Genomic DNA, 27,519 nt, shown 5'->3' with positions numbered 1-27,519 from the left:
CATAGCTAACAAGCCTGTAATTACTCGTCAAAGACTGTTGTTGCCATGTAACACCTTAATGGACTTACAAGCCCAAAACGGGTAACAACTCCTACCCAGGCCCAGGCTGTGACTGACTGTGACTGACTGTGACTGTCACTGTTACCCCTAACGTCTGTCAAGAAATTTGCATAAAAAATGGAAAATCGAAAAGAAAACATAAACATAAATTTAACACGCAAGAATTATAGATCCAGGGGGTTACACACATATTTCTGTTGTGACATCGCACACGAAAATATTTGTGAGCGCAACTAAAAAGGATTAAGCGTTATGCGCATAATCATCAAATGGATGTGTGTCTCTTTCAAAATTAGCATAGCTTAAGGACAGACGCAGACACAGACACAGACAGACTGAGAGAGACAGAGACAGAGAGAGAGAGAGAGAGTGAGAGCCAGGGAATTGGGGAGAATCTCGTTAAAGGGGCTGACCAAAATATTTTGACGACAGCTCAATTATAGTTTAGGTAAGGCGCAAAGATTTGTAGCACTTAGGGTTGACCAAAAGCCGTCGACAAAAGTACAAAATAAAAAGGGGTTTACAAGCAAGCGCAGACAATGCAAATCTCAACTCAATTGTAAGTCGCTTAAGTCGCAACAGCAACAGCAACAGCAGCAGCAGCAACAACTGCTGCAGGATATTTTTAAGGACACAGCTGCTGGTGCGACCTTATCGCCGCTGCCTTATCTGCGCTCACGACACACAGCACAAAGCAACACAACTCTAAATGTGGCAATTAACTTAAAAGACGAGTGGACCCTGTCCCTGTCCCTGCCCCTGCCCCACAAGAAACTATTGAAGAAGCAAGCTCGAGGCAGCGATGCGCGTAGTCAGCGCCAGCCTTTAAGTAGTTGCACTTCCGACAATTAGCCACGGCACAGGACACTGCACATCCTTGGCCACTTGCCACTTGCCACTTGTGGGAGTTGCGTGTGTAATGATTGCGGTTAAGTTTTGCCTTCCTTCCCAACTTCGCTCAACTTTCTCAGGGTCACAGCTGGCTGATCACTCGTCGTCTTCACTGCGGCTATCTTCCTCTCCCTCTCTTTCTCTGTGTCTCTTGCTGTGTCTACTGTTTCTAGCCCGTGCAACAATTGCAAATCATAAGAAAAATATTCAAGTCAAATAACACCAAAAAACCAATCTCTGCGCAGAATGCAGAGTAAACCAATGCAACTGTGGCTGACAGCCGTTGAAAGCTGGCTGCAGGGTATTGGCCTAGTCGGGCACTCTCGGCTCGAGCGCTCTTTACTAGTCTCTCCTCTCCATTTTGGGCTATAATTGGTTTTTGGGCCGATTTGCGTTTTGTGTAGTGTAAAAGAATAAGCAACTGTCCAAGATCAGTGGCAACAACAGCAGTACTCTACCCTAACCTCCCCTCCCCTCCCCTGCCCTCCCCTCGCCATCATTCGCAGCACTCTTTCCCCTAGCTGCGATTTGGTTTTAGGTAAAAGGATAATAGCCGCAACGCTTGTGCTTCTTCTTCTGTCTGTCGTCCGGCTTGGCATTTAATCTTGGGTCGTCGGTCAGTTTTTGGCGCAGCTGCCAGCGCCACCACCACCACCAACAACAAGGATATTGCTCTAATTTAGTGACACGGAAGGACATGGTCCAGAGAGTGCAGATTTTTGGCACAATTTTGCAAGGAAATTGGCTCATCTTGGGTCAGGAGTGGCCGCTCCGATGGATCTTTTGTTGTTGACCGAACGGTTCGGTCCGAGCACTTTCACGCTTCCTAAAGCGAGACGCACAGGATAAACGGGACACACAGGACACACAGCGTGGAACGTGAGCCAGATTGAGAGCAGGCCAATAAATCTGGTCGAGCATCAGCTACGCATCAGCAACAATGACAGCGCCATTGTTCGGCTCAAGAGCTCGTCGTGAGCTGCGCTGCTTCGGCAACTAGTTCGGCATCGAAAGGACTCGAAGCACAGCGGGCCCATAAAACCAGAGGCGCCAATTTCTGTGTCACTATGCAAATTTGGTGGCATGTTATGAAAGTCGCGCTAAATAACCAAAGGCACCTGCCGAGCGAGAGAGAGAGAGAGAGAGAGAGAGAGCCAAATGAGCCCAGCGGGTCTATAAAGTTTGGGTGGCTAAGATCTAACAGGTTGATAACGAAGATATATAATCTTCAATACAGATCTCTACAGAGCAAAAAAAAAGAATGAATGATTTGAAGTCTAGTGGTCTGCTAGGATATCTATATATATATATCTATCTATGCGTATATTAAAGCAGTTCTTTCGATTTTAAATTCAAAGTGAGCTATAAAAAACAGAACATTTTTTTTGTTGGGTTTGGTTGGGTTTGGCGCAATGAAGAGATCAAAGATCTTAACGCTTCAAGTGGCTGGGCATTCAATGCCAATCGGCCACTCCCAGCAATTAGACGGGGCCTGCTTCTCTGCACACACACAGATATATATGTATGTATATATATATCTATGGATAGATAGCTCATTGTCGTTTTTTACACATGTTCGATGGGCTGGTCGCAATCCAAGTGCAAAAACTGTCGCACATAAATTTTAATTAACTTTATTTTTAATTGTTGCAAATTTATGGCAAAGGCAGGCAGCGCAAACAACGCCCGACCCAATGGCAAAATGGTCCGAAGTTGTGCAAATGGAAATGGAAATGGGAATGGAAATGGCAAGGAGCAAAATGCGAGCGCTTTTGTGGGCAGAACAGAATGACAAACGAACAACAAGCGAGCAACAACAACACAGACAGATAAAGAACGGGCGCATTGCAAAACGGTAAATGCTCGAGCAGCAGCAGCAGGATCATCAAGGATCCCTTTCAATTGTTTGCCAGGCCGACAATTTCTGCTCTAAATTATTTGCCATCATTTCTGCCTCGTCTTGTGCAATTTTCTTGCCTTGCGTTGCGTTGCACCCCACACTACCCTCTGGCGTTCACCCTCTGCCACTGCGGCACGTCAGTCAGTCAGCCGCAGTGCCGCATCCTTTGCTTCCTTCGGCTTGCTAGCTGTAATTTACTTCCTCTTGTTGTACGTCTCTGACACAGACTCAGACTCTGTCTCAGACTCAGACTCAGTCTCAGTCTATCTCTGTCTATCTGTCGCTGTCTGCTGCTGCTCTCCCGTTGTGCCTGAGTGTGCCTGAGTGTGTGTGTGTGTGTGTGTGTGTGTGTGTGTGTGTGTGTGTGTGTGTGTGTGTGTGTGTGTGTGTGTGTGCTCTTCATTACGCTGGCCATTGTTTTGTCTTGTCTGCCTGCTAGTGCCTCATCCTTCGCAGCCTTCGCATCCCCAATGCAATTTCTGCTATTTTTTTGCTTCTTCTTCTTTTTTCGGCACGTTGTGTTCCAGTTTGCAGCCTTGCTTTTTCAGGGTCACACTCAGTACTCAGTAGTCAGTCCCCCCCTCCTGCTCCGCTCTCTCGCTCTCTCTCTCTCTCTCTCTCTCTCTCTCTCTCTCTCTCGCAGCAGCAGCATTACGTTTTGTTTGAGATTGCCTCGTATTTGACAGTTGACAGTTGGTCGACTTTTGAGTATTAAAGTTATGAGCATAAACATGACATTTTCTTCAGGGCCCCGGGACTCGAGAGCAACTCTCATCCTTTTTGATTTTTATTCTATTTTCGTTTTTCTTCTTCCCCCACTCCCTTAATTTATATATATATATATATTTTTTTTGCCAACTCATGGGCACGTTGGCAATCTCGAGAATTGGCCTGCCTTGTAGGCGTTTGTTCTACCTCATCTACTTAGTGGGTTCCCAATTCATAGCTTAAGGCGTAAAAGGAGTTCGTTTTAAATGTAGTTTTTTTTTATATTTTTTTTCATTTTTAAATATATTTTTTTCCATTTTTTATATTCAAAATTAGATTATTTTTGGTTAGATATCAGTCTGGATATGTTTATGCAATCTGCTCTTCAGCAAATTAATCCTGAATGACAAACACTTTCTCGAGCAGGCATATCTGTTCCTATAAAGTACTTATCTATGGATAATAATGTATTATATTTATTTCTAATTTTATATATTTTAAATATTCGATCACTATTTGGCTCTTTTTTTACCAATTTATATTTGAAGGAAATTGAATTGCGCCCCTTAAAATTGTTAATGGGTTAATGAAGTTCCGATCATGTTAACATGTCTACACACACACACACACACGTGCGCACATGCGAATTTAGATTTAGAGTTGCACTTATGCAAAAGGCAAACAAAGCCGCGCGACAAACATTTGATACACTTTACCCTTGCTCAGCATATGTACTATAGATGTACGTATTTCTTTTTTGGCGCAGCAAATCAAATATCGATAAATTTCGCATACAATGCAAAACAAAACGCATTAATCAAAATCAAACGGAGCGCAACAACAATAATAATAATAAAGCAAAGCATACACATTAAAAAAAAGAAAGGAAAGGGCTGCACTCTCTGCATGGCAAAGAGCGGTCGGCTTAAATAGCCGAAGTGCAAACAGAGCAATCGGCGGCAATCGGCAAATGCGATTGCAAATGCGAATGCAAATGCAAATGCAAATGCAAATGCGAATGCGAATGAGAGTGTGAAAGGCAAAAGATGAGGCGCAAAGTTTATGCGCCAAAGTGCTGCCGGAGCATTAGCCACAGGCCATTGAGCATGCAAATCGACAGAGCGTGGGGCCGTTGCGAAGGGTATACAAACATTCACACACACACACATACACATGTACATGTATGCAAAACGGAGAAGTTGGCGGAGGGGGGTAATGAAAAAGAGCAAATCTAAAGAGTGAAAGTCAAGTGCCTCTTCGTGACGCTCTCCACACACACACATACACACGCGCGCACACTCGCACACACAAGCACACGCGAGCTGCCTGCAGTCGCAGAACGTTTAGTGAAAGAGAATTCATAAAAAAAAAATGAAGAACTGCAGTCAATTTGCATAGCGATCGTCACTCGAGCGGCCCTTGCTTAACTGCGTTTGCTCTCGGGATTTCTTCTTTCTTTTTGTTTTCTTTTTTTTTTTTTGTGTCCGGAGTGTGTGATCGGCTCGTTAATTAAGCGTTAAATCGTTTAGCACATAAAAAAAAAATAAAAATAAAAGAAAGAACGAAAGAAAGAACCTCAGTTGTCGCATGTGAATAATGTAAATTGATTTTGAGTAGTTTTGTGTGTGTTTTGCTTTTTTTGCTTATTTTCCATGTAAACCGCAGAAAATGTGCGGCTTATGATAATTTTTCAATGAGCCCATCGGGAGAGACAGTCAAGGAGACTCTCGGTAGACGCCCAGTCGGCAAGATGCTCGGCAAATCATATTAATCAACAGATCCTTAAAGGCATAACGGTCCCAAAATATACCAAAACACAATAAATGGCTGCGGGGCAGCGCATCTGATGCAATTCGGAGTCTGCATTCAAAATCCCATTTAATCCTTTTGTGCGGCTATGTAAACAGCATAAATCTCGCCGAAACAGAGAACGCGACGAGCGCAAAGCAAAGAAAGCCAAAAAAAAGGAGGGCTGCTCAAATAAATCGCAAAAAGAAAACCAATATGCGAAACCCTTTCTGTTTTTTTTCTTCTTTTTGTGCAAAAACCAACCAAAAAGAGTTGAAAAGTTGAGAAATTTTTCGTGTGTGTGTTTTTTTTGTTGTTGTATTTTTGCGAGGCAAAGCATTCAATTAATTTACCTTTACCCCTTTGTTCTTTGGTTTCGCAGAGGCTGCAGCCGAGACCGATCACGAAGAATGGCCAGTAAAAGCAAACAAAAACAGCAACTTTCACCGCAAAAGAACAAGAAAGAGAGAGAGAGAGAGAGAGAGACAAAAACAGAATAAAACGTGTGAAACTTATCAATGTAATCCTAAAATGGGTAAAAGCAATCTTTCAACACGCTAAAATATATGTGGAGTAATTAGGGAAAAAAATATATTAATCCGATAGGGTTGGCAAATTTTGGGTGTCTTTTTGGGTATAACCTATTAATTATTTGTAGGTAGAAGTTTAGTCTGACTATGAATCATAAGAGATTTCTGGTTATAAGTAGCAAGAACTAAGTAATTCGGAATTCAAAGAAATGAATAAGGCAAAAACAAAAGTAATTTAAGATAAACATACTTAAAATATTACTAAGGGGTTGCTTTGGGGATATCTGATTAAGATCTCTGAAATTGCAAATAAGGATCGGGCATCTATCATTTGAACAGCTGGCAGATGGAATTGTGCGATCTCCACGACAGCATTTAGTGTGTGGGCACTTCTCGAGATCGATGCACAACTAATCAATGGGGGGCTTAACCACTTAGTTGACGATGAACTGATTGACACTCTCGATCTTCGTTGGCAGCGTTGTCTGCTCGGCTGACCATCGTTGACAAGCCGGTCAAAGGTGATCGACTAGGCTTGATTTCATGATAAATGATTGTGGCTCGACATTTGGCCATATGCCACAGCAGTGCCACAGGACGATTGCTAATGTACAGGATCAGCACCTACTCAACGTTTGTAACGTTTTTCAAATGCTTCCTGCGGAAGTTGCAACATTTTCAATTAACTTTTTCTCCTCTTCTTCTTCTTGTTATGTTGCATTTCTGTGGTCGCTAAATAGCCGCAATTAATACTCATATCAGACAGTAGGCAGGAAGTTGTGCAAGTTGTTAGCCTGGCTAATTAACGTGCCTGCCTCTGCCTCTGCCCCTCCATCCAGCAAGTGTCAAAGCCTGTTGCTACAGCCAGGCCAAGCAAAAAAGCAAAAAAACAACAACAAAAAAACCACCGACCCCTAAATGCGACATTCAAATTGACCAGCGGGAAGTGGGGGTAGCGAAAGGAAACCCGACAACAACAGCAACAACAGCAACAGCGACGTCGACAATGACGATCACTTCCTTGAGGGCAAAAGCAAATTTAATAACTTGGCAATTGCCGATAGAGATCTGGAAGTCATTTGGTAAGCGACTGTGGGAATAAATACGCAACCCACCTCCTCCCACACACACACACACACACACACACTCACACACACAAAAAAAGAAACAAAAAAGAAAAAACAACTCGATGACTTGAAGAATCCTTAGTCAATGGTCCTCTTGCCAGCTAAAGCGTTGATTGTAGCTGGCATTGGAAGGGCAAAAATGTAGGATTAAGAAAGAAAATAAAATGGCACCAGAAGAGAGCTTTAAGAAAGGGAAATATTCTGTAGAATGAGCTGCTATAGAGCAGTGGAAGTCAAGCCTTGAGATCGTATCAATGGAATCTCTCAATGAATCAGCGATTTGTGCTTTAAGTTGAGCTTTAAGTGAAGCTATCAGTGAAGGTTTAGGGCACATTGAGAGGCAGCAAGCGGTATAAAGCAACTATTAAAGAACCGACAAAAGCAGAGAAAGAGAGAGAGAGCGAGAGAGTGAGAGAGTGCGCAGAACTCGGGTTGCATGCTGCTAGCGACAGGGTTTGAGGGGTGCGCTTGCGCAACAACCCCTAAATCTTGGACGGGCACGAGTATAAAACGCTGTCCGCTGCTCGGAGCCAATTCAGTTTGTCAGCGAACGCCGAGACGTGAGGAGAAGGAGATAGAGAGAGAGAGAGAGAGCGAGAGAGAGAGACTAGCAGAGATCCAGCGAACAGGAGCGACAAACTCCGCTTACCCACATCCTCCATCCAGCAAAAAAAAAAAACACACACACACAGAACCATCGACATGCTGAAGTGGACGGCATCCACGCAACGATTGCACGAGATGCCCGTACAAAGCACAGCCGGGCAGGAGCCGGCTAGGGCGGGGAGACGGCAGAGACGACAGCGACGGGCCACCATTGCGAACAAGGAGAACGTGCCCCATGTGGGTGAGAGCAGTAACGGTTACATAAACAGGCACAGTTACAGCTCCACGCCCATGGCCATGCCGAGGGTGCGCAACAGTCCGCTGGTATTGGCACCGCTCAGCGACATACGCAATGTGACGCCCGAGACGGTTGCCACACCATCTCCATCCGGTCATCGTCATCGTCGGGTGGTGCAGAGTGTGCGCTATGCAACCACATTGCCACGCTACGAGGTCGAATATTCACCATCAACGGCTACATTGCCCAGCGGGCAGCATTTGGCGTTGCGCGGCCTGCTGCCACTGGATCCGTTTCTGGAGCAGCCCCGCTATATGGCGGCCACACAGCAGCTCAAGCAGCGACGACTGGACGCCGATTTTCTGGCCACCATGGGTCAGCAGCAACAGCAGCAACAGCAGCAGCAGCAGCAACTGCAACCTGCGCTGGCCAGCAGAGCGCAGCAGTTGGTCCAGCGTCCAGTGACGCCGCAGCCATCCACACAGATGGGCGATCAGACGCTGGACAAGCTCATCGATGCGATACTCGATTCGGCGTGCAAGGCGAACGGAACGAACGGTGGCAAGAAGAAGAGGCCGCGTAAGTCATTCAATTTGCGACGACGCACACTGGTCAAACAGCAGCTGGAGACGGAGTGCAGCGGTGCCATATTATCGCCCTCATATGCTGCCGGCGATGATCCGGCCAGTGATTTGAGCTTTAGTGTGCATCCGCTGCTGCCGACTGCAACACCGGAGCCGGCATCACCGCTGTGCCGCTTGCCGCACAGCGTACTGGTGCAGTTGCCGACGCCAACACACTTGGATACCTTCTGCCTGGAGACGCCTGTGCGTACGCTCAAAAGGAGTCGGGGACGGGAGGTGCAGCCAAAGATTGCCGAGTCGCCACTGAAGCGATACAAAGTGGACGCAAGCAATTACTTTGAGGTCGGCCTGGCGCTGCCTTCCTCCATTTATGTCTAGAGAGAGAGAGAGAGGGAGAGAGAGATAGAGAGAGAAAGGAGGAGATAATGCGAGCTAGCCAACGCTGACAAACGGGGGAAAACGCTTAACTATGACGCTTATTTAGTACCTAAGTGGAATCTTAAATAATATATATATATATATATATTTATTTATATATTTCTTTTTTTTTTACTTTAGCATCCTGTACAGAAATTAGCATTTAAGTTAATTTTTTTTTGCCGCTGCTGTTATGTAGTTTTTGTAAATCACTTTTTTCATATTTATTTATTTATTCTTAAGAGAAACCATTTTTTTTTTACCATATATCTATTTTTTTTCTGTTCATTATATTAATAAAACTCTGCAGTAAAATCAAATGAATGCATTTTTTCTTTCGCCTTTGAGGGAGCTATTTAAATAAATCAACTTAAATGTCTTTCACATATTTAATTAAGTACAAATTCATGCATTTGTATTATCTTTCATTATTTTTATATCGATTTTTAAAAATATTCAATTGATTAAAAGTATCAATTAAAAGTATGAATGTGCTACTTGACAGAAGCATAGTGCTTCCAGGTTATACCAATTGGTAGCTGTGCTTACTCCTACTCCTTATGGGCTACCAGCTTTAAGACCACAATTAAGATGCACTTTCGGCTCACCCAAGTAACCAATGCTAGGAAAACTTAGCTAAAATAGCCGACTCAGCTCTTGGCAGATCTAACGGTGCTAAGATTATATTCCATTTGTGCAACATTTCTTGTTTTTTGGCGCATGTTACGTCAGTTGCTTCAGCTGTCAGAAAAAGGGCAGAAATGCTTAAATAGTGTTGCGGCTTTTATTGTTTGTTGTTGTTGTTGCTGTTGTTGTTGCTGTTGTTCTTGTTGCTGTTGCTTGACCAAGTGATTTGCTTTGCTTGTGTTCAAAATAGCAGCAGGTAGTCGATCAGTCGGATCAAAAGGACGCTCAGCAACTCAGCACGCCCCCGTTGCTCTCGACAACAACAGCTGCCAGCCGACTGATCTCAACGATCTCCCTCGCACCAGCAGCAGCAGCACCCTCACCTGGACCCGCTCCTCTGCTCTCCTGCTCCTTTTGCTGCTGTTATAGCTCGTGTTTTGGCTTAGCTCGTGCGACAGCCGTCGAGAGCATTTCACATGACACTTGTTAACACTTTGACGCCCTCGGAGCTCGGAGCGTGCGGCCTTTTCCTTTTGAGACAGAGACAGAGAGAGAGAGAGAGAGAGACAGGCAGACGGAGGAAGGAAGAGAGAGAATGTTAGCCTAGTGCTGTTATTGTTGTTGTTGGGCTTCTGCGGAAAACCCGCAGCGACCCGCTTAATCCGCAACAGCAACCTGTGCGCAGGTTGCCCCTGCCACAGCCACAGCCACTGCCACTGCCACTGCCTTTTGACCTGTCATCGGCTCTCACATTCTTGTGGGTTCGTCCCTAATTTGTTGCCCATTTAGCCTTTGAGCGGACGCGCGTTAATTGAATTATTTTTATTATATTCGGCTGCAGACATTTCCCGGTAACAGTTCAACTGTTTTTCACTCATCTCTTCTGCCCCCGCAGTTTGCACTTGCTCTGCCAGCTCGCCAGCTGTGCTCACCCGCATCGCTAAACTAATTTCCCAAACACGAACACACACAGACACACACACACACACACACACACACACACACACACACAGAAATAGACAGGTAACCCTTTAAGGAAAATTTACATTTTCCTTAGTTGTAAGAGCAGTCGGCACATTTCCGGCACATTTCCGTTCTTCTTCATTTGGCTTCTTTAGTTTTCGGGTGTCACTTGTCTAATCGATAAAATGTTGTTATTAATTGCTTGTAAATGTGATAAATAATTTGAGGAGTGCCAACGGGTGGGGTTTGAACTGGTCACAGCTGACGGAGCAGCACTAAAAGATATTTATGTTAACTACTCAACTCAACAACACTAAAACAGATCGCAAAAACATGCAGAATTCAGAAGAAGTTGGATACCCAACTTAACTTAAGCTTAAGACTCATTTCTAATCCTATTCCGATTTGATAACAATGCTGCGAATAAAAGAATAGTCGATAACTCGATTGATATCGATATCAAATAAAATGGGAAAGAGCTTTAATGTTGTAAGCATGAAAGTCTGTAAGACTTACGAAGGATGAATGTGAATTAATTTGTTTTGACTTTGAAAACGTGATGAGCATTTGAATTGGCATTGGAGAAGCGTGTCCTTGTGCCTTATTTGAAGGACATTTCGAATCGTTTTGTGAATCAATCAATTGTTGTTTGATTGCAGTGCAGAATATGCAAATGACTCAAAGAAAAGGAAACGAATTCAAAGGACCTTTAATTGTGTGCATGCATGTTTCTCTCTGTGTGTGTGTAGTTATTATGCACTTAATCAACAGCTGGCCGCAGAAAGGAAGTGGCTGCCACAGCTCGAGGCGACGCTAAATGGAAAAGAACCCGTACTGCCAGATTGAACAACTGTTTGCCAGTTTGCCAGATTGCCAGATTGCCAGATGCCAACTCGCGATCTTCGCGCACACCTTTTGATTGACAAACAAGCCGCTGGCAAATGGAACTGCTTGCCACTGCCACTGCCACTCCTGCTGCTGTTTTTTTTTGCCTCATGCCTGATGCCTGATGCCTTTACCTTTACCTCTACCTTTTGATCTTTGTATTTCGCCTGGAGTCCATTTGCGCTTCTCAATTTGCGCTAATTTTGGCCGCAGGCGATGAACTTTCGCTCGCAGAAGCTGCTAGCTGCGATTGCCAGCTGAGACGCAGCTCTTCTCCCCACAAGTACACACACACACACACACACACACACAGACAGACACACACACAGCCTAACGAAAAAAGGTGACATTTGGTGCTGACTGCTCCGCATCCTGTTTGGCCTAAGCCGGCTTAGAGAGCATCCTGCCATCCTAGCCTAGTGACTGTCAGCGAGGATGTAGCAATAATTGCCAAAATGTTATGCAAACAATGCCTAAGATTTCCAAATCCACAGGCTCAGTCACCGCGTGTGGCATCATGTGCCAGTGTGAAAATGTGGCAACAACAACAACAACAGCAACAGCAAAAAAACCATTAATATTCAAATCTCCCCGCCAACGTAGCACCCGGAAAATAAAACGCAAACAGGCCACAAAATGGGGTAGCAAATAATAGATACTCTTTCCTCGATTTAATATAATATCAATTAATTCCGCATACATATATATATATATATATATATATATCAGTTGCATATGTATGTGTTTAGATCTCGTCAAATCACTTCTCGAAATCTGAAATATGTTTGAGTTTAGGATCATAATTGAATTCATAATAATCCTAATTGTAATTGTTGCATTTGACTGAGATATGTGTGTATGATTCCCACCGATAAGCTGTATATATATATATATATATATATATATATATATATTGTACTCTCTCTCAGACTAATATTAAATTCGAGTTGCTTTGTGATATAGTCATTCTATCTGAACAATATATGCACCGTGGCTGTGCCAAGTTTCAATAAGTTTCGCAGAGAGCCAAGTACAGTAGGACCTGCTTAAATGGACTTCTGTTCACTATGTATACACTATGTTTGCTCCACACTCCATACTTTGCCATTGAGTAGCAATACCCTTTAGTAAGGGCATTCGAATAATCAAATCAGAGCAAGGGTAGCTCAGCATCAGCATCAGCATCAGCATCATCATCAGCGTAATTAGAATTCATTTTCATTTTCATTTGCCTGCGCAGCGACTAAAATCTGTTAATGATAAACAAATTTTGAAAATGAAAAGGGTTGCAACTGGCTTGACTGCGATGCAGTTGCGACAGTTGCTGCCACAGTTGCTGCATTTTTTTTATTTTTTTTTTTTGGCAACCGCTGCGCTGCCGGCGGCGTTTTGCAAATTTTCAGCGCATTCAGCTAATTAGCTTAGCGCCCGCCCGATTCCCAATGCCCGATGTCAAAGTTGATGTCGATGTCGATGTCGATGTTGGTGAAGTGTTGCCCACTTGGGATGGCAGTGTTGCAACGTCAGCTGCCAAGGGACGAGCTGCTGAAAGTCAAAGTGCACACAGAGAATGGGGAACGGGATCGGGATCGGGATCGGTCGAGAATGTTGCCACTGTTGATGAGTGGGCAGTTTGTTGTTGTTATACGAAGAGTCATCCTGTGCTACAGTAGTCATTCGCAAATGAAAACAATTTGTTTATTTGCTTATTGCAAACATTCTTAGCTTCTTCGAAACTTCTTTGAAAATATTCAATTAAAAAACAACTAAAATTTCAGTTTATTGTATAACTTAGAAATAAGTTCATAATACTAATTAATTACTTGAAACTATTAACAATATGCGCATATGTATGCATATATCTGTAAATACTTCTATAAATAAATAGAAGATTAAAACCGATTAAGTCTCAATTCAAGCTCGACTAGCAAAAGTCAACGATGATTGGCAGTGTATAAAATAAATATGATTTTGCCAAAATTGAAATAGTTTCTGTTGAAATTCGAGTTGATTGTTTCAGTTGCAGCGAGGTATCACTGTAACTGCAACAATGACGCTGCAACTCTTGTGTTTTCTGTGTTTGTGTAGAGCACATTCAAACAACAGTTGGCCAAAAAGGACGCGTGGCCAGCAGCTGCCAGTGTTGCCACACAGCGCCGCCGGTCATTACATATGCATAAGTGTGAATATGCCTCTGTGTGTGTGTGTGTTGCAAAAGTCAATGCAAATTTGTGCAACATAAGAGCTGACTGCTGCTAATGATAACATGACACAATTATTGCTAGCAGCCAAGTTGCAAGCTTTCCTATCAGTTGTTGCAACTTGCAGCCCCGCACGCTTTGTGTGTTGCTGTTGCTGTAAAAATATTCCAGCACGGGGTGGCAACAGGACTACTCCTCATCATCATCATAATCATCATCATCATAATCATTTTCATATTTCACATTCAACATTTACATACCATTCACATTCTGCGAACGCGACGCATGCGCTGAACAACAAAAGAGTGAGACAGGGTGAGGCAGAGAGTAAGAGAGAGAGAGAGAGTGAGTCAGAGAGTGAGAGAGAGTGTGTGTGTGAGAGAGAGAGAGCGTGAGAGGAACGCTTCCAGGCGATTACACGCGTGCCAGGTTCAAGAATTGGGTGAAAATTTACATTTTTTTGCGTTGAATGAAAAACAAATATGAAATGGGAAAAAAAGCAGAAAGGGAAATGGAAATGGAAAAGCGGCAAAAAGGGGGAAAAGCCTTGAACAGCAGCATTCAAGGCACTCCATTTGGTTTTGGCTGCGTTTGTTATTGCTGTGCAGTGAAGTGGACAAGCGGAACGGAACAGACGACCGGAGCGGACAGGAGAGGAGCGGAGCTTAAACGGTTCTGTAAATTGCTGACATTTGCCTGTCACTTTGTCAACTGACAGACAGTCAGTGCGACACAGGGCGGGGTGTGTGCCATTCTCTCTCTCTCTCTCACTCTCTCACTCTCTCACTCACACCCTCTCTGTCTGCCTCTCATTTAACGGACACGCTCGCGCTCTGATTGACATCGAATTCGCACTTGACTTGCTGCGCCGCGTATTAAGTGAGCAGCCGTCGCACTGCATCGCGTCCCGTCCCGGGCGGAATAGCTGACGGTTTGTGGAACGCCTCTGCGCAAGCGTCAGCGTTAATCGCGTAATGAAGCCAAAGCGTTTTGCAGTCGTTGCGTCGACGCACGTTGGTCTGTCTGCATACAGTGCCAATTATGTCTGAAGCATTCAGCATTTGGCATTTATATATTGCTTCCCTTATCTTATTGACTTTAAAAAGTCCACACATTTTCGCAGAGATTTACAAAATACAAAAAAAAGTGAAATAAAATTAATAAACAAAAATAAAGTAAACAAACGTAAAAAACCTTTAAGAAAAAGCAATGCATAAAACGTACATGTTTTTGAAAAGATTTTCAAATTAAATTAAATGAAATATGCACACTTTTTAAAAGCAGAAAAAAATTAAAAAATGAATTAAAAATTAAAATGAAAATTTTGAAAAAGATTTTTAGAATATGATACTTATTTATCGGCTATACTACTGCTACTAGCATATTTATGTATCTATAAAATTTAAGCAAATACAGTTCCCAAAATGTTGTAAAAGATTTTAACACATAAAAATTGCAATTAAAATAAAAATAACAATTTGAAATACATGCGATTGAGAGCATTATTTGTCGTTAAATACCATTTAATATATAAATGGATATTTGGGCTGTCTACTATAAGATATAATATATATATATTTATATAGAAAAATCGATAACATCCGATGAGAGAAATAATGTTCAAAAATGATTTTTAATGGATTTTTGGCTGTTTTTTTTTAGCATTTATTTTCAACTTTTAATCACTGACAAGAAAATAATTTTTTTACTATTTTTTTTTTACTTATTATTTGCAACTAGCAAATGTAAAGCAACTGTAAACTGTTGACTAACTGTGCAACAAGGCCAGGCCCACTCGATGGACGCGCCAGCGCCTGCGCCTGCGCCTGTGCCTGTGTCTGGTGCACGAACAACGAACGAGGCACGGCGCACATCATTTGGGGTAAGTTCGAGGCAAGTTTAAGTCAGGCGCTAAGCTGAAGCAGGCATGGCATGCATAGAATTTCTATCTGATGGGCAAACAAAAACCGCAGTGGGTGCAAACCGAGAGAGAGAGAGAGACAGAGAGCGAGTGAGAGGGAGAGGGGTAATAGGTAGAGCCACCCTATGTGGCAGAGATTTAGATTTTTTGGGAATGGGATTCTGTTGGTGGCGGGGCACTTAGCACTCGGTATTTACATGCGACTCGTGCAACGTCATTGCCAAAACAATGCGACAATGAAACGCGCCGCCAGCAATGTTAATTTATGCGCTATTAAAAGCGGCGCGGGGCACTTAACTCCTCGTTGCATTCAACATACTTGTTTTTTTTTTTTCTACTTGCTTTCTATTTTCGGTGTGTATGCGAATGCTTTGGGCTAATTTCTGCCCGCGGCTTCAGTTACACTTTTTTTTTTGGTTTTTGTAATTGCCTGCACGTGATTCGTGGCCGCTGTTAAGGATCGTAAAGGATCTGGACATGTTGAGCGAGTTGCCGTTGCTGTTTATTATTATTATTGTTTTTTATTTTTATTTTTTTTGGGCGACTTTCCAGTGGCTCATTCATTTATCGTTGATTGGCCAAGCTGTCAACTGGTTGCCGCTAATGGGCGCAATTCTGAGAGAGTTCTGCGATTGATTTTGCCACTGTGACAAATTAAACGGCGCTCGTCTAATGAGCTCAAATGAAAAACTCAGCCTTCCCAAAATTGCTGAATAACTGTTAAAAAGCCGCACAAAAAACCAACAAAAAAAAAAAAACAGAGAAAAGAATGGCAAATAGGAAAAATACAGACAAAAGGCGCAACAAAAACCATTTTTCTACCAATCGCAAAAAGTGTCGAAAAATTTACAAAAAAAAGAAAAAAGAAAGGGAAATTTGCTGTTTAGCAACCGCAGCGGGGAAAAAACCCTTGCAAAAATGTGTATTTTCTTTGTTGTTTTATACATATATATATATATATTTTTTTGGTCGAGGGTTTGTTTTTGCCATTCTTTGTAAGACAAACAAAGCGTTTTCGGCAGTTTTTCAAAGTCCACACTGAAAATGATGCCAAATGAAGCGTTTCGAATAGCGGCCCAAAGACGTGCCCAAAGATTTGCGAGAGGATCGAACATATTTCAAATACATTCAGATTCCACATCACTCAGTCATAGATCAACAACTGTGAACGCTTCAATCAATCTTTGATAGTAGACTCTCTTAGAACTTTACGATTCTCCACGCATACATATAAAGCGCAATGCGAAAAACCGTAGATGGAATCAATTATTCTAATACAAATTCACACAAATTCAATGGGATCGGTTCCAAATTGGTTATGGTTTATCATTCAAAATGGATTAGATCTTTAGATCTTTTTATTTCATTTAAATCAAAAATACATACGTAACAAGTACATACAACTAATATAATCTATAAAGAAAAGCGACACAACTTCATGTTACATCAAATATGTGTAGGTATACATCATTGTATACATCATTTTTTTAAAGTGACTCTAATCTGAAGACACTGAAGAAATGATAACCCGAAGATCGTCATCATTTTTCGCTGGTAAAGATGTCCTGCCTTCTTGTCTATTTCGATCTTCAGTGGTTTATATTAGATAATGGCTGAGTTAATTCCTTGAGAAACTTAAGCGAAGATTATGTTTATTCCTTATTTATTATATTTACTTATAATATTTAAGAGCGGTCGTATAGCGAGGAATGAGTGTATTATATTATTATGCTTCTCTTCGACTCTGTCGAACAAGAAAGAAAGCCAGACTCACTCACTACTGTCCTCAATTTCATTATATGATATAATGTTGATCAGTTTTTTTGAGTATTCCGCAGTCAGTCATTGTAAAAGTCAAGAATTAACACAAGTTTTTCACTGACCAAATACAAATGTTGTTGTTGTCACAGAGGGATATAAACGTATTAACCAACTAATTTCTCGGGATTTTGATATCCTGTTAATATATACATATATATGTATATATATGTAGGTGTGTCGATCTGAATAGATCGTTGATTGTACTCAGTGCACTCAAGGACCATCATCATCATTTTCAAAGCCAGCTGTGGTTGTTGTTGATTCCATTGTTGTAGCTGTGGTTCACAGTGACCAGCCCACAGCTAATTGCAGTGAGTGGACAGGCAACGCCTATTGGGCTCTACCCAGTAATCGTATGATTATTACAAATACCAATTTGTTTCGAATACTCTGTTCCCCAAGTGTAAAGAGTGTATATTGTTGGCTTCACTGTCTGCTATTGCAGCTGAAGTATATACATATATATATTTATAGGGCGATTACTAAACAGTTTATGCAAATTCAGCATTTGAAAAAATTGCAAAACTAATTGTTTGTTTTTTTGATCAGTGAGAAAAAATGTTGTTGTTTTTTTTAAATCCATTTACCAAAGAATTGAATTATTGACCCATAAATTAAAATACCCATTAATGGTGCTATTCTCAAATTCTTCGCATGTTTTTCGATTAGCCAAGACAAAAAAATACAGAAAATTGAGAAGCTTCTTTAAAGAAGGAATAACAATTTATACAGGTTTAAATGGATTTTATGACCAGGAAATGGTTTTTTCCAACAGTTTCTCAATATTTTCATATTGGGAACAGAGTAGAGCGCAGTCGTGTCTTTGATTGCCTCGATTGTATTTACTGTTACTGTATACTATAAAGAAACATAGACACAAACATGCATAGATGTATATATAAATATATATGTTCATATAAACTATTCTATTTGGGCCATTTCTATCGGCATAATCTAAAACGTTGTGTTACACTTTTCATCTGCTGAGTGTGTGTGTGTGTGTGTGTGTGTGTGAGGTGGCACGTGGCATGCTGGTCGAGTGACCGCAACAATGGTCGCGTTTAATTACTGTTATTGTCGCACCCTTCGCAACTCATTTGCATTTACATTCGCATTGGGCACGATATGAGGGCGCGGGCGTCTTGGCGCAGGCGCATGCCGCATGCCGCATGCCACAAGGCAGCAGCTCGTAGCCGCATATGCCACGACAATGGAACATTGGCATTAGCATAACAGTTGAGCTGCAATATTGCCTCCATTGCGACAATTGCGCATTCCGTGGAAAGAAACTTAAACGTTTCTTCAGTTTCAGTTGCAGTTGCAGTTGCAGTTGCAGTTGTAATTTTCATCCATACTATTGCCCCGAGCAGCCAGCAATGAAATTTATGTAAATTAAATTAAAACTTCAACAAGCGGAACCAGTTCCATATGGCCTGGCTATCTCTGGCTATCTCTGGCTAACACCAACACTCCATGGCCAACACGGGGACAATTGTGCATGACTTACAGGCCACATAAATTTCAAGCATCGACAATTGTCAGCACCCAAGTTTAACTGTATCTCCTACCCCCTACTCACTCTCGGTGCACACGGAACCCTTGCCTCAGGCCAACACTTGAGATAAAGATCGCGATTGGACAGCAACTGGCAAGCGAACAGCGAACAGGGAACAAACTTCAGCTGCAAGCTATGAATATGGCTAAGAAGGTATGGTAAGATATGGTTGATCACAGTTCGAGTTGGTTACGGTTTCCCATCGAATAGTTAATCGGTTATCGGCAATACTCACAAGTCTTGAAATCGATTTGAAATCATTAAAGTTCATTTTGATACAGTTGATCAAAGTTATTCCTTTAGAGAAACTTAAATAGCCTTATAAACAAATGATATATGGCCAATTTTGGATTTATTTTGCTATCGGCTAACGATTTATATCTTTCTTTACTTACTCTTTGGAGCTTATCGATAAGAATAATACAATAAATTTGATCTGCATTGAAGTCTTCAGTTTTTTGTAGTCTGTGAGAAAGCGAGAGATCGATGGACATGGCTAAGTCGACACGGCTGTTGATACTGATCAAGCACATATATACATATATATATATATATATATATATATATATATAAATTATAAAGGACGCTTTCTTTTGGCATAAACCTGTCACTAGCACAGAATACTATGACAAATCAATGTAGATCAGATCTATCAACTTCCCGCAGCGTCAACTGTCGCCTCAGCAACAACTATTGAAGTAATCCTTTTCCAAGGATGGAGATTGACATCGCAGTGTGATTGTGACAGCGTGTCGTTAGACTATGATTGGCCGATTGGCCGATATCGGTGTATGGTGTTGGTATCGAAATGTATTGACATTTATGAGGCATAAATTTTGTGCACTTTCTGCTTTCTCCGCTGGCAGGCCAATTAAGTGCAACGAATCGGGTCTGGGTTCGGAACGGGGATTGGGATTCGTTGCGAAAAATTTAAATACGCATCGTCTCCCATGGCATAGATGATAGAGGGGTGTTGGGCCATTGTCTCGGCTCTATGCGGCTGCCCCTGAGTGTCATCAAAACAATGTTTGCCAGCTAGTTTATGAGCTGTGCCTCATTTCGCATTTCTCATTTCTCATCATCGTCATCGTCATCTCATTGCAATTGCAATACGCATTTCCATTTCCATTTCCATTTCCATATGCATTTCTACCTATTTTCAATTTCACATTAATTTCTTTTCACTGTGCTTGCCATGCTAATCAAAATCATAAAGAGCATTTTTGCCTACGTCATTATGGCAACTGGCTGACCACGTCGAAAGGTCCACAAAAATGTGCGAAAAGTCGTAAAAAAAATGTGACATTCAAACACACAAACACACACACACACACTCATATATATAAATATGTATTTTTTTTTTGTTGGCTGGAGGGTCATAAAAAAACCAACAAACCTATTTTTTTGGTCAAGCAGGACGACAGGGGGTCGAGTTAGTCCATCTGGGGTCGTCATCGTCTGTGCAAATCTTTCGAATCTTGGAATATTAATAAATGGTTTTGCTTGAGCTGCTGCTAGCTGCTGATCCTCATCTTAAGTCAGCAGGGTTTCCCATTCAGTGTCCTTATTGTTTATCTCAGCGACTATAAACACAAACAATGCCAAATACTTGTGGTGTATGTGTTTTGTATTATGCATAAACTAATCAACAAAACTGCCCCCTGGATAATCTTTGATGTGATCTGAGCAGCCAATCACTGCTTGTGGCAAGTTTTGAAATATCTTTTCAACTCAAAATTGTAATCAAATTGAAACTGAATTGATTGAAGCCTATTTGATCTAAGACTACAAACAATCAAACAACGAAAACAAAAGCAATATTTATTTGTATGCATATAGACAAGCTTAGACATATACTCAATCTATATTGTTGTCAATTTGTAGATATACTCAATTTATATTATTATTTATCGATCATCCTTTATTGAAGGGACAGACACAGTTTTAGTGCATCCCAACTGGACTTTGGCATGTTTATTTATTTATTTATTCAATCGACGCAAAACACACAAAAAGTAAGAAAAATTTCAATTAAATTAGATGTATGATAAAATTTAAAATGATATATATATCAAAAAAATAAGAAATATTTATAATATGTTATGCAAATATTGATCGATCGATGGCGTTTTAGAATTGCTTAGACTAACACACTTAAAGTGGCCTCATTTGATCTTTGAACTTTGTGCATGGGTTAATTGAATTCAAATCTGAATTTGAAGTTCCATTCTATTGCATTTCTTAACAAAATTTGTATGCAAATACTGATTTGATTGATCGTTTGATTGATTGTCTCCCGTTTGGGTTTGCGACCCTTCACCGAACACCTACACACACACACACACACACATGCACGTAAGTGTGTGTTGCTCTGCTGTACAGTAACTCATTGTGGTATTTCCTGTAATTAGGCTTGATGGCATATCTCTATCACTTGAACTTGAACAGCAACTGACCGGCAATCATTCAAATGATGTGTATTTTGTCGATCCTGTTGATCCTGTCAAGCAGCAGCAGCAGTAGCCGCAACAACAGCAACTCCTGCTGATTTCCCTCGCACTAATTATGATGTCAGATTGGCTCGTCGCTGACCAACAACCCGATGCTACCCACACCCAATCTGACACCATACATATACACACACACACACACACACACACAGAGACACACACACACTCATACGCCGCCGCTTGACGGATTGATCATCGTGATTAATGATGTGGTCTTGTGGCATTGCGTGACAAGTTTGTTAGTAAATTGAACGTGCCACGGCATACAGCTTGGTGGTTTTTGGGTTTCCAATTGCTTGCAGCTTGTGGCAACATATTTTTGTTGTTGTTGTTTTTTTTTGCGCTCGAAAATCGTTGAAATTGCATCATTAATCTTAGGCGACTGTACAAAACTTGCACTCAGTGCCATTATCCTTGGCCTTAGTAGATATACTACGACTACAATGAGGCCGAGTCGGACAGGCGACAAGGATTCCCACGGCGATCTGCCAAATGGATTTTAATGAAGTTATCAATAAACTGTCTGCTGATTTCATTTGCTCGTTTTTGATCCCATCATAAAGTGTCCCCAAGAAGCAGCCGTGCGTGAATTTTGCCAGGCTCTGCTGTTGACCACAACAACAAATCAACGGGAAATTTATGCGAACGATCCTGCGAACACAATCGACCACATACATGTATATTCGGCATATCGAACGATCCTTCAGGATCGAGGGACAGACGGACAGACGGACCAACCGACGAACCCTCGTCGTGTCCCTCTTTGCATATCGCCGTTTGCTCTCGATCTTTTGCGTAGCATTTGTAATCTACCTCAAAGATTAATGAGATTTTACCGCAATTGACCATGGGTGATTTTGTATTTTAATGTTTTCATTTTTCATCTTTTTTAGTTCACGTTTCTTTTCTTTTTTGTGGATTTTTTATGGCTCGTTTAGAGATTGGTGAATAGGGCGCTTGTCTCGTAATTTACATGAAATTGCTTCATTTTCAGAGGCTGGCCGAGGCTGCCCTCTCTCTCATCTGTGTGGTAGCTAATCACACACACACACACACACACACACACAAACATACAAATCTTGTTCCTTGGGAATTTGCATTAGATGCATTCTATTTTTATTTTCTTTTTCTTTTTTTTTTTTTTTTGTTTTTTGTATTTGATATCGAATGATTGCTCATCATGTCAAATCAAAGCTTCGTCTGCAGCTGAATGGAATTGGTGTGGTCTGTCGTCCTTCTGCTACTACTCCTGGGCAGCTGAGCAGCAGTTCAGCTGCTGTCCAAAATCGACACGCTCGCAAATTAGCCATGAAATTTCGATGCTGGACAACAGCGCATTTCTTCTTTCACTTTGCTTTCGTTTTGTTCGACTTTGACTTCCTTTGTTGTTGTTCTTCTTCTTCCTCTTCTGCTTTTGGCGCAAAAATATGCAATTTTCTATAATTTTGATATGGTTAGTGATCTTATGAATGGTTAGACTGTTTGCTCTTCCAGGGGTATAAGTAGGTAAATTACTCCAACTCAACTATTCGCCTGTAAATGATCACTTTGACTGGAACTGAAACTTGAAAGTGTTTTTGTTTTCATTGGTATTCTACGTTCAGTGTAGCAAAGGACTTACTAATTAACCTATCTAGTTATAATCACTTTTCGCCATTGCTAATATCGAACATCGAACAGTTTATAATATTCTAAGAACAACTATTGCAACTTGCAAATATCAAATAAAACTTGTTAATAATTATGTATTGTAGATATTTATTTAGTATAAGTTTAACTTATATATACCACATATCTTTTAATGGCTTAAAATCGTGAATTATTTGAGCTTTTGCAATTTAAATTTAAATAAAGTTAAGTGCCAAAAATAGTTGTAAATGGCTGATCTCCGTCAACTGCTGCAAAACTGAAGCGTGAATCGATTCCATGGATTTCAATATTTATCTCAATGCGTTAATTGAAATTCAGTGCTGATCCTACGGATATATGTATACTTAGTCCGGGTTGCATTCCACTGTGGAGCCTGCGGGACCTCGTAAATCAATTCAAAAATGTCATTCGACGACTTGCAATGCTGCTTAACAAGTTTTTTAGTTTTTTAGCTTTGGTTTCTTCTTTTCGAGCGAGTGCGCTTCAGTTACTTAAATGTTAATGTTATTTTTTCTTTCTTTCTTTTTTTGGTATGTCAAATATTCCTTGAGGGCGCCGCAATGTCTGAGAAATTTTTGTGGGTTCGCCCGGGAACGCAGTTGCAGCAAATGATCATTCAAGGAGAAACAAAAAAAGAAGAAAAAAAGAAACAGGACTGCAGTGCAGACAAACGTTGAAGACTTCTTCATTTCATTTTTTTTTTTAAGTTTTTTTTGGTGCGTTTTTTGAATAATTTTTTCGGGTGCCTTGGCAACAGTCGAACCGGAGTCGCCGCACAGTTGCACGGCAAGAGAGACAATCCTTATTCGCCTTTTCGCCCGTTGTTTTCCTTTGGGTTTGTTTGCTTTTTTTTTTGTGTGTGTGTGTGTTTTTTTTTGTGCTTGTCTCGCTGAGAAATGAGAAATGCAAATTCGGCGGTGACTAAAAAGTTGTTCAATTTGTAAGCAGATCGCACCGAAAACTGGAACTTGGCCAGCCAACAGAGAAAAGAACAAAAAAAACTGCACTAATTTGATATGTAGAAGACGCAGACGGGCAGTCGAGATATGCAGTTAGTTGTTGAAAAGGGTCGCAGTCGCCGAGCAAGCGCATTCAATGATCCTTGTGTCTCCTGTGGCTCGCGATCAAGGCAAAAAAAAAAAACAAATACAAAAACAACACACACAAAGTGTAAGTTTGCTCTTTACTGCTCCTTTGAATCGTATTACTCGAATGACTAACATGTGCCCAGTACAGGGTATATAAATACCTTATACATAACACTGCCTCTCTACTTAAGTATACATATATGTTCTTGATCCATATAGCTGCTATGTTCGTATAAAAGAGATGCCCATTTGGCATGCCCAAGTCCCATTTCCCATTATTTTTTTCTTTTTGATTTGAGGGTGCATAAAAAATGAATGCAGTCATTAAATTTATTTTTTTTTTTTTGGTCATTTATCAAATTTCAAGCAAATATCCACAACAATTGTCGCGACGACCAAAGCAGATCACATTTTCATTTTTCGTTTTTCGTTTTTGATTTTCAATGTTCAATGTGTTTTGAGAATTTTGTGTGTGCACTGCTGAAGTGAACATCAAAACAAAGGCTTTGCCCAAACGGTGACGGTGCGCTCTCATCTCAAAATCGGGTGTCGATCCTTTGGATTCGGAATGGAACTGTCGATCCCATTTCTTGTCATTCGGGCGCGCGTTTTGTGTCTCGTTGTCAAGCTGTCAATCAAAATGCATCTTGCAATGCGCCTCATGTTGCCCAACCAACCAACCAACAAAACTCAAACTCTCAGCTCTCACAGCTCTCGCTCTCAGTTCTCAGTTCTCAGCTCTCGATCTGATTCTCACTGGTTCCGATTGGTATAAATCATGGTTTTGTCAGAGATTTGCATTTTTAATTTATCCACAGCAAATGCAAATCGTGCAAAAAATCCCACATTGTTTATCGCTTACAAGCAGAAATCAAGTTGATGCTAATTTTCACGATATTACCTTTTTCTGCCCATTAGGCAAATTTAACACCAATACACACACACACACACAGACACACACAGACACACATACAGGGACAGAGAGACAGACAGACCGCATATGTCAAGGGGTTGTCAGATCTGTGATCCGATTTCGGTGGCCGAGTGTCAAATGCATTTGCAATTAGTTTGGCAAAATCGCCTCAGCCCCTCAACGCTCAACGATCAGCCCTCACCCCTTCTATCCATATGTATATATATATATATATATATTTAGTGGGAAATTGAATTTATAAACGATTTAGATAAATTTGCAATATGCCTTGCAACAACAAGAGCAACAAAGTGGTCCGCACACGTTGCAAGCATATCAACCCCGAGGGGCAATGAGATAGCGGATAACCCTTCAATTCTTAATCCAAACTCGGCTCACTCCTTGTTTTTGCTAATTTTCATTTTAATGATGTGCAGAATACAACAAAATAGCAACAACAACAAACAAAATCTGATTGAAATTCAAATCGAAAACGCATCGAATGAAAATCATATTGATTACAGCAGTGAAAAGCATAAATATTGATCAAAGATAAATCGGCCAGAGTTGATCAACATTTTATTTGAGTTGACTAGAATAGGGGAAAGTGATTTGTAACATGGATGTGTGTTGTCTATATATATATAGATATATGTATACCTGCTTGTATTTTTAAATTTTTAAAACTCGAAGCTCGATTTGATGAAGAAATACTGAGAAAGAAATACTAAGAACATAATCCAAGTTGCATCGGAGTTCGAAGGCGCCTCCTTTAAAATCTAACGACAATGTTGGAATACCTCGTCTGTTAGGGTATACAATCAGCTTCGATTTGGAACTATTCTTAAGCAAACACTTGGCGAAATTATCAGATCTTCGTATTTGTGAATCAATCTGCTTGAAAATGATTTTATGTGTCCTTAATGCAATAATATCAATAAGTCATCATCAAGCATTTCCGCTTGAGCGCTCAAGCTTAGCATAATTCCGCTCATTAAATAACTGTGAATTATTTTATGCTTTCCATTTCCCATTTTCAATTTTCCATTTTCTATTTTCTCAAGCAGCTGAGCAAATACTAAATAGAAGCTCAATTGCTGCAGCAGCAGCAGCTGTGCACTCGAGTGAGTTGCCGTGACTTGACTTTAGTGCTGCAATCCTTGATGATTGTCAAGGACATTTCTACGAACTGCAGCCAACAAACCACACCCCCCACCCCCACCCCCATCCACACCCCCACCCCGACAGCCACAGAGCAAATGGGAATCGTGTTGAGTCGAGGCGCCTTCATTCAATGATGATTTTTCGGGCCAGGTCGAAATGTTGTCCAAGTGCTCGTAAAATCTGAAAATGGACAGCAGCGCATAAATTGTTGGCCAACAATTGGGCCAAAAACTCAACGGCTGCTAATGCAAGGCACGAGCGAGAATGCAGCGCAGCATCTGGACAAATATTGACCGAAGCTTCCTATACAACCATATATATTTTTCTATATATATATCTTTCTCTTTGCCGGCTCGTAAATTGGCAGTGGATAACAGCCGCCTACGTACAAAAGGCTCAGGAGCACAAAATCAATATCAAAGTGAAAGCAATGACCACTGTCCGCTGTCCGCTGTCCGTTGTCCGTTGTCCGTTGTCCGCTCCAGCCTAAAGATCAGCGCTGGACAGAGACATTAGGCTACCGTTCATTCTATTTCTGAGTTAGCTGCTCCTTCCACTTTCTGCCTGGACCATTCTGTTGGTTCTCGTGCCGCATTTGAAATGAAAATAACAACACACGAGACAAATCTGGGCTAAGACACCTTGCGACGTTGTCTTGCCGCCGTGTGGGTTTTTCTTACCTTTCCTTTCTATTCTTTCTTCTTTTTTTGTTTTTTTTTTTGTCGTATTTTTAGTGTTCGGCAGCTGTTGACGCATTATCTGACGGCAAAGCAAAGCTGGCCGGAACAAAGGACACGGCAGGTAAGGCACAGCGTCCAAAAGAGAGTGAGAGATAGAGAGAAAGAGAGAGAACAGAAAAGGGGAAGTGGTTCTAAGAGAGCGCATCACATGTGCAGCTCTTAAGCGGGCGCCTCTAGCGGCGAGTAGCGGCAGCTCGCCTAAATCATTGCAAAGAGAGTTTTCTGGAAAGTGCATCAAAGGAAGTATCAAACGCGTTTAAAACACTTGTCTTAAAGCCTTTTGCAGCTTAAAACCTAATATACACTAAATTTATATCTCAAGCATTCATATCTCTATAATAGATCCTCAGATTGCCATATGCTCCAATCAAAATCAATCGAATGAAGTTTCTAGTAACCCTAAAGGACAATGGACAATCACTTCTCCTCGTTTTGTCCACGCTTCTGGCTACTTTTATTAGTATCTGTGACACTCTGCATGCATGCGCCTCAAACAGAGACAGAGAGAGAGAGCGCACACACTCTCTTTCTCAGGCTCTCTTCACGTGTTTTGCACGATGGCTCGCGGTGGTTGATCGGTTTTTGCCGAAGACGATAACGACAACGAACCCGAATAAACGAATAAACATACA

At 41.3% G+C, this 27,519-nt stretch overlaps 1 protein-coding gene across 1 annotated transcript; it reads left to right on the top strand.

Annotated features, from left to right (window-relative positions):
* The first annotated feature begins 7,706 nt into the window (after window positions 1-7,706).
* On the top strand, window positions 7,707-8,810 carry LOC6564761 (potassium/sodium hyperpolarization-activated cyclic nucleotide-gated channel 1). Its single transcript, XM_001991684.1, has one exon. The coding sequence runs from the start codon at window positions 7,707-7,709 to the stop codon at window positions 8,808-8,810; it is 1,104 nt and encodes a 367-aa protein (XP_001991720.1).
* Window positions 8,811-27,519: the final 18,709 nt, after the last annotated feature.

This window comes from Drosophila grimshawi, unplaced genomic scaffold (assembly GCF_018153295.1).
Source record: "Drosophila grimshawi isolate 15287-2541.00 unplaced genomic scaffold, ASM1815329v1 contig_848, whole genome shotgun sequence".
Classification (NCBI taxonomy): Eukaryota; Metazoa; Arthropoda; class Insecta; order Diptera; family Drosophilidae; genus Drosophila; species Drosophila grimshawi.
This window is presented reverse-complemented; position numbering and strand designations above follow the sequence as displayed.